General features: G+C 34.4%; 1 protein-coding gene across 3 annotated transcripts in view; it reads right to left on the bottom strand.

Annotated features, from left to right (window-relative positions):
- LOC106788307 (probable serine/threonine-protein kinase DDB_G0282963) overlaps positions 1-12,210 on the bottom strand; it is a 62,223-nt gene that overhangs the window by 1,825 nt on the left and 48,188 nt on the right. For 2 of the 3 annotated variants that reach the window (XM_014751461.1, XM_014751462.1), the window contains exons 2-10: positions 11,645-11,858; positions 8,680-9,279; positions 7,087-8,125; positions 5,974-6,954; positions 5,287-5,538; positions 2,023-2,228; positions 1,151-1,429; positions 652-813; positions 173-467 (exon numbers count right to left, since the gene is read on the bottom strand). In XM_014751461.1, coding sequence (XP_014606947.1) covers positions 173-467; positions 652-813; positions 1,151-1,429; positions 2,023-2,228; positions 5,287-5,538; positions 5,974-6,954; positions 7,087-8,125; positions 8,680-9,279; positions 11,645-11,812 — 3,982 coding nt within the window. In that variant the 5' untranslated portion in view covers positions 11,813-11,858. The remainder of the gene's footprint in view (positions 1-172; positions 468-651; positions 814-1,150; positions 1,430-2,022; positions 2,229-5,286; positions 5,539-5,973; positions 6,955-7,086; positions 8,126-8,679; positions 9,280-11,644; positions 11,859-12,210) is intronic. The other variant, XM_014751463.1, reaches the window with a different exon arrangement.

Here is a 12,210-nt window from a genome sequence, read left to right as displayed (position 1 = left end):
ATAGAAGAAAATAAAATTATATTATTTATTTGTTTTTAAATATTATACGTATATATTAAATATTATATCGTTTTTTGATAGATATATTTGAAATTTCGTATAGGAAAAATATCTTTCCCTCCCCCACCACCCACTTTACCTATCTATCCAAAGAAAATGTAGAATAAATTACCTTCCATGTCTTTGCCAGTAGATAAACTGACTCTTTCGGATATTTCTTTGGGCACGGTCTCTATGAACTCGATTATCGGCGCCAGGTAGAATTCCTTTCTTGACACGTGCATCGCTTGATCGAACGCGATGCACAAGCTGACGTTTTGCTCGTTCCAACTAGCCGAGCAGAATATTCGCCTGCCAATGAAAACGGACGTGTTTGCGTCTATGGTGAAATCGCGTAGACGAGGATTGGAATTTTTCAAGGCACGAAGTGGACCCGGTGGTACTTGTGCGACTTGATTCACCTGCAACTTCATTTACATTACATTACATTACATATTCGCCTATTCGACCTATTTCTTCGATTTCTAACAAAAATCGATCGTTCGATCGAGAGAGTAGTAAAACGAAATCGGAATAAAAAGAAAGGTAAGAAAAATATGATTAAAAGATTTAAATGTGTAAATCTTATTAAAATATGTAGAAAATATTTACTTGTTCGACAAATTGTGCTAATGCTTCGTGATTGGCCACTACCACGGCACCGTAATTATCTTCTAAACTACGATGAACTATGCTACGTCCTCTTCTTTGTCTCAATCGATTCAACCTAAGCTCGTCGTCTTTATTCTTCCAATCCTGATCCTCTTCCGCACCCTTCAAAACAAATACGGGAATTCGTCTTTTAGAAAAATAATCAATATAACGTTTTCATTTACGTACAATTATCTTGTAATTTATTTTTCTTTTTTATTTTAGTATCAAACAACATAACAGAATTTTATTTCGTATATTTCCTGGCGTTACACCTATTCTACTTACCTGTACACATTTTATAGTCTCGAAAAACGAGCTAATTGTGAGCGCAAGTGCTGGAAACGTAACGAAACGAGGTTGAAATAAAATAGGAGAAAAAGAAAAAAAGAAAAAGAAAATTAACAAATATAGAAAAAAAAAAAAAAAAAGGAAAAGAAAATTAACAAAAGTTATATACCTCGTCACCGGTATAGAAAGTGTATGAGGGTGCGTAAAGTTCGCTTTCCGTTTCGCTACCGCAATAGGGCAACGAGGTTGACCTGAGGAATGGTTGATGATGATGATGATGATGATGGTGATGGTGGAATTTGAATTCTACGCCTGGATCCATAACACTGCTGTCAGATTTCCTCTTGCAATTGGGATGATGGGATCCGTTGCCATGACGTAGCTCGAGACTCGAGTCACATTCCGGTGAACTGGACAAACACTCGTAAACGTGACTATCGTTCGAGGTCTGAAATGATTTTGAACAAAATTTCATAAATATTATATATCTTCTCAATATCTCATCGAAAGATAGAAATGTGTGTGTGTGTGACGATATCTCGAAAATATTTTATTCATAATTATTTACAAAAATAGCGTGTCTCGAATTGATCGAAAGCGTAACAGGAATTTAATATACATTGATAGCATTCGAATGCTTGACATCAAATACTTTATTAATTATAATAAGTATAATATATATAATAATCTTTATACGTTTTTCTTTTTTTGCAAGAAATATAACTATACTTATATAATCTATAGAGAGTCATACCTCCATTCGATGTTAATAATACATCGGTAAATATGTTGTATAATATACTTATTATATAATTAATAAAATAATTAATAATAGGCAAGCAAAAGTTCACGTGCGTTTTCAAATGAATAAATTTAACAATAAAACAATCAATCCCGTATGTACCTTTCAAAGTAAAAAAATGTCGACGAACACTTTTGTTTGATTAAAACTTGAATAATAAACGATAAGAAAAATTGTGAAAAATATAATATCAAGAAAAATTCTCAGATGAAATTTTTAAAGTGAATGATTTTGATTACCGGTGAATCGGAAGTAAGTGGAGTTATGGTTGTAGTAGTCTCGTAATCGTTTAAGGTCAAATTTTGCGACGAGGATGAAGAAGAAGAGCCGTGCTTCTTAATCAAAGGTTGTGATTGCGATGTCGCTTGATCCCTCATACTGGCGGTTCTTTGAGGTTTCGAGGGTGCCAGGGCACTGCGTACCTCACCTGTAACATCCTCCGCTGCTGCAGGCACGTCCGCCATCGTCAAGCGCCATGGGTTAGTACCACAAGACACAAGGCATTGTCACAAAACAGGCTAGCTACTACAAGTAACTAGCGTATTAGCCGCATAACGGACGGTTCATACATTCTCAACGCTAATCTATGAATCTCTCGTATATGTATATGTATATATTTCTCTCTATATATATGTATATATGATGTTACACATACACTAGAACGCGTAATTATAACGTAACTCTATTTGGTTCATCAGCAAAAACTACAGTGAGACAAACAAGGCACAGGCACAAAATACAATCATGAAAATGATTATTACTCTTAACGTGATACACAAATACTTATTTTTTCAAAATCTTCTCCATTTCTTTATTATTTATTAATTTATTATTATTATTGTTGTTGTTGTTGTTTTGGTCACACGAGTATGACGTGAACACAGAAAAAATAAAAAGAATAATGAATTATTATTAATTTAGTCGTTATACGTTTTGACATCGTTTAATGGCAACGAAAATTTTTGTGAATCATCGATGGGATGGCAAAAACGAATGACAATAATTTACAATATATTATAATATTTATCGCAGGAATTTTGTTGGTATTATTAAATGTTCGAAAAATCAATCAAAATCAATCTTTATACGCTATTTCTAAATTGTTTAAACGGTAGACGCAAGTACCGCTTTTTAATCATTTTTTTAACCTACGATTTTAGACAATTTTTCGGGCGATATTGATTATTATTATTATTATTATTATTTTTATTAGGCAGGCATTCCATTTTACCTAAATAACATAATTCCAGAGTGACACACAATGCTTATGTATTTTTTTAATCAATGCATGCGGCGTTAATTATTTGCACCCAGCGTCAAGTTAGAAAAGAGCTCTGGCGTAACACAAAACGCTGTTGTTGTTAAACAAACAAAAAAATTGATGGCGAGTAAACCGATGAGGAAATGATTTTGTTGCACATTTTCATTCTGTTTTTCATTGTTGTTGTTTTTGTTTCTTTTTTCTTGTATATTATTTTAAACATTATTATTATTATTATTATCTTGCAAGCTTTAATAAGCATTCATACAACGATACTCCAGTCATCTGTCAATCGAAAAATTAAACAAACAAAAAACAATATATATATATATATGTAATTGTTCATTAAAAAAAAAAAAAAAGGAATAAAATTATTTCGTACGACGAACTTTCTCGTAGACGTTACGAGAGGTATAATTTTGTCTTGTCTTCTTCTTATTATTTTTATTTTTATTTTTTTTTTTCCTATTCCCATAGAAGAAAAAGAACTTCCTCGTCTTTTGGCCTGGCGGCCAAAAACTACGATCCTAGATAATCGATACCAAAAACTTGGCTCCATTTTCATTGGCGTTCGGACGTCACGCATTGCGCACCGAGGTGTTTTCTCTCTCTCTCGTTCTCACTCGTGTCCTCTCTCTCTCTCTCTCTCTCTCTCTCTCTTTCGTAGAAATTAAATCCAAAAAACGTCGCGTCGAAATCGTTCGAAAAAAGCTCGATAAGAAAAAATGGCACGTGCAGAAAAAAAACAATGCAAAGGTAATAATGAAAATAATGAAAAAAAAAAACGAGACGTTTATTATTAAAAAATAGGAAGGTAAGAAAAAGGTGACAAAGTTGTCTCGTTTGAATTCGAATCAAGGAAAAAATAAAGCTCTCCGATGTCTGTTTTATTTTTTTTTTTTTTTCTTTCTTTTCTATTTTTTTTCAAGCAAATGCATATTTATTTAGATTTTAAGAAAAAAACATTAATCGAATAACGTTACAGGCTTTTTTACTGGTTTTTTTTTTTTGTTTCTATCATTTTCTTTTCCTTTTTTTTCCTTTTCTTTTTTTCTCTCAAATCTTGACCTTCGACATAATTTTTATATATATATATGTATATACACAAGATTGTCCATGTAAATTACAATAGCACAGAGTATAAGAATATAATTGCATAGAAAAGGAAAACAAAATTTAGATACGCTTATCTTTCTCTCTTTCTCTCTCTCTCTCTCTTACTCTGTTTTCATACTCAAACTCTTCTTCATTGCAAACCTCGTTAACGCGAATAGAGAAAGAGAGAGAGAGAGAAAGAGAGAAAGGAAAGAAAAAAAAAAGAAAAGGATAGCGTATGCATGCTTTTTGATAATGCTAATTGATCGTCCTACCACTTTTACTTTCATAAAAGCACAACATACGACGTGTATTACATGTATATATATATGTACGTGTATATATATATATATAGACATATGTGTAATGTAAATAGATAAAAATATAGAATTGATTGCATACATGTTTATATGTATATATATATATGTATATGTATATATATATATATGTATGTATGTGTGTAAGTGAATGTACGTATGTATCACAGAATATATAATGAACTATTATTTTATGCACGAAATTTTCTCGTACTAAATATAATAATATAATAAATCGTATATCGTTATATAACAATTAACTAATAATGGCTTTTTGTTTTTTTTTTTTTCTTTTTAAGAATAATACAAAGCTAACGACGTACGGCGATTTAATTCGTCTTCTTGCGTCTAATTATAAAACAACATAATCTCGAATAGGTAGAAAAAAAAAAATAAAAAAAAAAAGGGAACACGAAGTAGCCCCACATTCGATGATTATGATAAGAAAAAATAAATCAAAAATATAGTATATTATATTATAATCGTGTCAAAATCGTTTGTTATTTTCGTTGAAACGAAAAAAAAAGAAAAAAAAATAGATTAATTGATCGATAGTAATAAAAGAAAGTAGAAGAAAAAAAAAAAAACGTGTTTATCGCGTCACACCTATTCGTACGTTTAATTTAATCTGTTTTTCGTCTGTTTTTTTTTTGTTTTGTTTTTTATAAAGCGTCTGGCGCATGTAGAAGGGGTCAGGGGTGATCGTGTTGTGAGTATGGCTGTTAACATTCACAGGGGGGGTAGGGGGGTAGGTAGGTATAAGTGTACGCGTGAAAAATAAGTAACCACGACGAAGTCACATTAGTTACATTGTATGGGCCTGAACTTACCCAGATTCGCGTAAATCAAGTCTGAACTGGTAGCCGTTGTTGATGCGGCGTTTGTTGGTTGCCAAGAAGACGTTGCAGTAGTCGGAGTCATCTTGCCTACCGATTTTTCACTTCTATTCGAATGCAATTGTTGCTTGTTAGTAGTTTCGACACGCGGCGGTGGCGGTCTGACCGGTTTGTTAGACTGATCAGTTCTAGACCATTCCTCCAATGATTGATTTCTTGGCGGAGGTGGTGGTTTTCCTGGTCTAACTGTGAACAAACACATCGATCGGGTCATTGGTGACGCAAACATAAATAAAATACTACTACTACTGTTATTTTTACGATAGAATGAATAAAATATCGAACATTTGTGTAGAGTAACAACGTAAAATGTCTGTCGAATAACAGGTATAGGTAACACGTAATCCTATAACATGATTCATAAATTACGTAAACCTTTTCCTGCAACACGGGTATCCAATAAACGCGGTTTCGTTCTAACACGATAAAAAAGAATTTACGAAAATCTTGATACACCATCGTATTTCTATATCACTGTATAACACGCAATGATTGCTTAACAATATTTAAAAATTAAATTACCTTTAATGAACTTTAAATCTGAAATTTCTATGAACCTATCTATAACACAGTTACAGAATATTTAACCGTATATGGGTATTCCGATTGAGAAAAGCTTACCAGCCGAAGTAAGAGTATGCAGTTGATGTTGAGAAGCATTGATGGAACGCGTCGTCTTTGTGGGCTCGTTCTTAAAACCGCAGGAATCCGTCTGATCCTCGCCGATCCTGCCGACTCTACTATCGTTTCCCACGACTTCGACTGCAGCACCATCAAGCTCGAGTGGGTGAATGATTTCCAATCGGAGTTTAGGTTGCGGCGTAGACGGTATTTCATCGAGACGTGAATTCGAAGCGTTCCCGTTGCTGTTGCTGCTGTTGTTGCTGCTGTTGGTGGTGGTAGTCATGTCGACGTCCTTTCTCGAACCCATACGTAGAAATCTCTTCAACGAAAATCTTGATCTACCGCGTTTCTTGCCCTCCCGCGTTGTTTCTGTACCATTTGTCAAACTATCCTGCGACAAGGATATAGTCCTTCTAGGTGACGACGTTGTCTCGTTCGAATGAGATGAAGAAAAGGTGCTGGTAGTGCTGGTAGTGGTGGTTATGGTGGTAGTGGTAGTGGATGATGCAACGTTAGTTGGGTCCGGTACATCGCAAACAGCTTTCCTAAATTTTGGACTACATGAAGATGCTCTCTCTCTCTTTTCTTTTTCCCTTACAACCGGTGAATCCGATTTCAAATTAGCCCCGGGATTTCTGGCATACAAATTAGAACCCACCGGTAAAAGATCTTCCGTCAATTCTGGCGGTCTTGGTGCCATTCTTCTCTTATTATTATTGTTAACGGATCTAACGGGTTCTGTATTACTATCATCGTCAGCGTCCGTACCTTCACCAATATCACGCGAACTCGTTGTAATTGATTTATCTTCTTTAAATAATTCGTACGTATTAGACGACGAACCAGTTCTTTGATTAACATGATCGTTTTGTTCGATTTTATTTGTAATTATTTTCTTCGTTGTTACGGTTTTGTTATCCGATTCTTCTTTGACAATTGGTCTCGTTGCCGAATTAGAAATTTGTGAATTGACCGTGCCTAAATGTGAAAGTACACAAACAAAATATCACGTCAGAATAATCATTCTTTCTTTATAAAATCATAGGAATATTTAAACAACAACAAACAAAAACAAATATATGATAAATTAATAAATTAACCTTTACAAACCTGTATTAGAAAGAAGATGTGTCCTGTTGGTAACATTCTGTACCGATGGCGGTGGTAAAACGTAATTAGCGTTATTCCTTTTCACGTTGGTACCACCAATATTGCACGGGGGCTCACTCTTCGGTAAAACAGACGATTTCGTCCCAACGAAATTAGATGGTTTTTGGGGTACCATGGGTTTCGATTTTGCGTCCATACTGACAGAACCGTGAAGAAAAGACGGCCTTGGTTCGGTTGCGATTACAGGTATCTTATCCATTTCCATAGATGGTGGTGGACTACGTGGCAATGCAGGTGGTTCCAAGATTTCCTCTTCATCTGCTTTGCCATCTGGTTCACCTGCCGATTCGCGACTCTCCTCGAAATGAAATTTCTTTACGTTAACTTCGGCTGAATCCGTCGTTGATTTCTTCATTTTTTTCTCATCCACACCGACAACCGTGATTTTATTAATTTCCTTACCACGAAGGATCAACGGCCTATCAACGTTCTCAACAATCTCCTCCTCCCGTTCATCATTTTTTTTCAATAACGTTAAATTCAATTCCACACCGTTATCCTTAATCGGATATTCTTTGTCATTATTTTTCGACAACTCGTAATTCGTACTATTATTATTATTATTATTATTATTATTATTATTATTATTATTATTATTATTATTACTAATAGTATTGTTGTTATTGTTATTATTATTTTGCATCGATTGAATCGCGATCTTTGGCTTTTCGTTATCCATTTTTTTAATTGCCGGACTACGCGAAATGTTGGCTAATTTTTTTTCAGATTTTGCAGCTAACTCTGACCTGTTAGTAACATTATCGAGATTCTTATCGGCAACGTTAACCACGGTATCCTCAATTTCCGTCCTTTGTATCACGGATATCAAGTTTGTCGAAGTAATCAATGGCATATCAACTATCTTCTCCAATTTCGGAGATACGCTGTTCTGCTGTTGCTGCTGCTGTTGTTGTTGTTGCTGTTCGCGTTTATCATCTTTGCGCTCAGTTGTAATTTTTTTTGATGTTTTCAACATGATCTGTAAAAATGTTATATATATATATATATATCGTCGATTAATTTCATTAATTTTTTATTTTAATTTAATTTTATATACTTCAAACAAATATCGAATATTTTTAATACGATAGAAAGAAAAATAATCGAACAAACATTATTTTATATAGAAACATTACTTCGATTTATTTTTTTTTCGATAAGACAATATCGATTAAAATCTATTTCGAAAAACAAGTCATCATAAAACGTAGACGGGGTCATTCGGGCAAGGTACGACCTGTGTTTTAACTTAATTTGGTCAGTATATTAGGGAAAAGATTGATTACAGTTTAAAACACGTTCGCGAATGGTTACTACGTACACAATATTTTCACTTTATTCTGGTGAAATGTCACCACAACTGCACATGCACTATGTTATTGAAAATATTAAATAATATCAATGAACTGTGTAAAAAAATCCGGACACCGTCAACGAACTTGTTGAAATATTTCTATCATATTTTTTCCAAACACTTAGAAATATTGGTTAATTATTTAAAAAAAAAAGAAAAGACCAATTAATCAGGCTCACCTCATTTTTGTTATCCATCGAATTATTGACAGAAGAAGAAGAAGAAGACTTAGCAGTGTTGTTCGAGAAACCATTGACTGTGATTTTCCTATCGATTGGCCTTTTAGCGGTTGGCAATGATTCGTCACCACCAAATGGTGTAACGGATACCAGAAGGGTGGTTTTTTTACCATCCGCGTCCTTTTGAATTCTACCTAGCATTAACGAAGCAAAAGTTTTCGTCGACGATGACGATGACGATGAAGTTGACGTTGACATTGACGTTGACGTTGACGTTGACGTTGACGTTGTACTCGTCGAAGATTTGTTATTATCGCTGTTAGAAATAATTTCACTTAGATTCGCGGTAACGGTATTGAAATTAGTATTTGCTCGGGTCAAGTTGCTCAAAGCACGTTCCTCCTCGCTGTCCGGTACCACATCTTCTTCCGCGTTCAAAGAATCAACCAACACCTGTTCGACGTCGTCTTCCTCTTCATCCTCGGATAGAAAGTCGTCACCACCATAACCGATAACTTCGGTCAAGGATTCCGGAAAAGCAACGTTCTTTTTCCTTCGATCTTTTTGCGCTGTTGTTGATTCTTTTGCTCGTAGAATACTCTGAGAATGATATTTGATATATATATAATATAAAAACAAATAACAACATTTGAACGATTATTTAAACAATTGTTACTATTATGTCGTATGTAAATTGCGTCGGGACAAAAAAAAAAGAAAAGTTATATTAGGGTGAAACAAACAATTTTAAATTAATATTTTATTCGCGTATATAAAGTAATTTTATTGACTTCCAAAAAAAAAAAAATTGCACTCTCTGAAATATATTATTATATATATAAATGCAGGAACTTTTGATTAACCATAATATACGATAGGAAAAATGGAAACATCAATTTTTGTACGATCCAATGCGTTTCCTTAGATTATATTCCAAGGATAATCCCAATCGAATCTAATAAATTCACTGGTTTCGATTTCGTAACAACGGATTTTCATGTGTTACGGAAAGTGGATAATAATTTGAGATACCATTAGAGAGATCGCGAATCGTCGAAGTTTTACGATCTACGGGCAAAATGCCCGTACTATACCCGCCCCAACCCCCAACCCCCCATTTTACCACAATATGCAATTCACTTAATAACTTATCTCGACGTACTTATGATACTTGATCAAAATCTAACGATGACGTAAAGGGCTATGAAAAAGAAAACTTTATCCACGATTCGAGAGACAATTTATTTTCAATTCGTTCTTGTCGTTAAAGAACACATCGAGAACTTTTATTAATTATAATATATTTGATATAAAAATTAATTATCGTTGGGAAAAAAATGAAATTGAACTTTACCGATTACGATTTAATACGTAAAAACGTAATTCATTCGGCTTATCTCTGGGCATGAAATGAAAGTTTAATTTTCGAGTTAAAATCCTTCGCATAACTGTCGAAGAGAATAACTTTTCGTTAAAGTTTTATTCCACGTACAGAGACACAGACAGACACAAGCGCCAAAATCAGACTTCGATCAACCAACGCACAAGCCCCATTTGCCTCCTACCCATTTTTTTGTTGTACGTTTATCCTCTACCGGGTCGATTTAAAAAAAAAAAAAAAGAATAGAGAGGAAAAAAAATAAAACCCCTTCCACGGCCTTCCCCCGTGTTCTCCACCCCTCACGAAAAGTGTATATTCGATCTAACTTCATTTGCAATTCCATTTAGAAATCAACCCGAGCGGTGGTAAACGTTTCTCCCCCGCGAAATATCCGTTAAAATCTCGTATAATATCTTTTTTATAATGATATGAGAGAGGTAAATTCTAGGATAAATCTCTTCGCATTAACGTCGATTTTAATTCCACGTAGGTTGGGGGGGGGGAGGTAGGAGGGATGTAGCGGAGGTTTAAAGTTCACGACGAATGCTTTCACGATGGCCGTATAATATTCGCGCAACGATGTAACTATTTTTATATATGGATAAATAGAACCGCGAGTTGGTATATATGAAAAAAGATGAGAACTCATTCGGCCTGTTGCTCTTTTAAAGTTTTCTAACGCATATATATATATATATATATATATATATATATAGATACAGATACACGCGCGCTCAGGGACTACAGGAGCAGTAGCAGCAGCAAAAGCCGAATGTATATGTATGAGATGCTGATTTTTAAACGAGACTCTTCACTTGGACGACCCACTTCCATTGAGTTCACGCTCACAACACATACAGCCCTTATTGCTAGCAGTAACGTCGGTTAGCGAACGTACGGGGTGGGGGGTGGTAGAAGGAGGATACGTTTTCAGACAAGATTTTTGGTTTACAATTTTTATATATATATATATATGAGTTTAATCGATCATGATATAATTGAATTATCATGATTTTTGTTGATTAATATTATATTTGATATTAAGTTTGTTAATCTAAATAATTAGTCGTTTTTGTTTTATTATTATTATTATTATTATTATTATTATTGTCGTTGTCGTTATTGTAATTGCGATAACGAACATATTTTATTATCGAGTTATGCCGATTCCGTTATTAGCGCAAGTACTCGGTGTCTCTCATCCGAACGATTCATTATTAGCAATCCCGTTTATACTCGAGTGCTTATTCGAACGATGCCCGGACGCGACAGGTGCCAGGAGGGAATACGCCAAGTTTTTCCGGTTATTCGTCGAAGCATTTATGAATTGCGGAGCAACCCAGTTTTCAGTCGGCACGATCGTTATAATCCTATCTCGATCGTCGACCTTGTATTGCTCGATCGAACGGTATAATAAACGCAGCAGCAGGAGGAGGAGGAACAGGAGGAGGAGGAGGAGGAGGAAGAAGTTGCTGCCATATCGAGCCTGTCGAATTAAAACGACTATTTTTCTCTCGTTCAAGAAAATAAAATCAGAAAATAAATCAAGAATTAAGACACAGTGGAATATTCAGTAATATTTACCTGAAGTTTAAAATTATCTAATTTTAAATTGGACGATGCTTTTTCTATGTTGAACAATCTTAACGCGTCCTCGTTCGACGCGTGTTCCTCTCTCAATTTGAAACAATTCGAACATAGCTCCTTCTTCCAAGCGTTTTGCACGAAGCGATTGCATTGTGCGGACATCATTGCTTAACTGCACAGCGACAGCGAAAGTCCCGTTACATCATCGTCCCTGAAAGGAAAGAAACGAATTAGCAATCGTTCAACTATTACAACTCTCTCGATACTACACATTACGTTATATTCAAACTATTTTGTTTAACGTATCGCTTATAGTAATAGTAGTAGTAGTAGTAGTAGTAGTAGTAGTAATAGTAATAATTCTCTTTTACACTAATTTATTTTAACTAATTCCATTGCAAATGCAATTTAGTTTAATTGTATCTATACAAAAGCATCGTTGTTACCAATTCAAATGCGCAAAACTGGTAACGTTGGTTTAACTAAATTGTTATTTATTCTCTCGTTGTGTAGTGAAAATAATTATTTCAAAAATTAATTTAACGTGAGATATATATATATAT

The sequence above is a fragment of the Polistes canadensis genome, unplaced genomic scaffold, assembly GCF_001313835.1.
Source record: "Polistes canadensis isolate GaletaPanama2010 unplaced genomic scaffold, ASM131383v1 scaffold_134, whole genome shotgun sequence".
In the NCBI taxonomy this organism is placed as follows: domain Eukaryota; kingdom Metazoa; phylum Arthropoda; class Insecta; order Hymenoptera; family Vespidae; genus Polistes; species Polistes canadensis.
The sequence above is the reverse complement of the archived record's forward strand: the minus strand, read 5'-3'. Positions and strand labels throughout refer to the sequence as shown.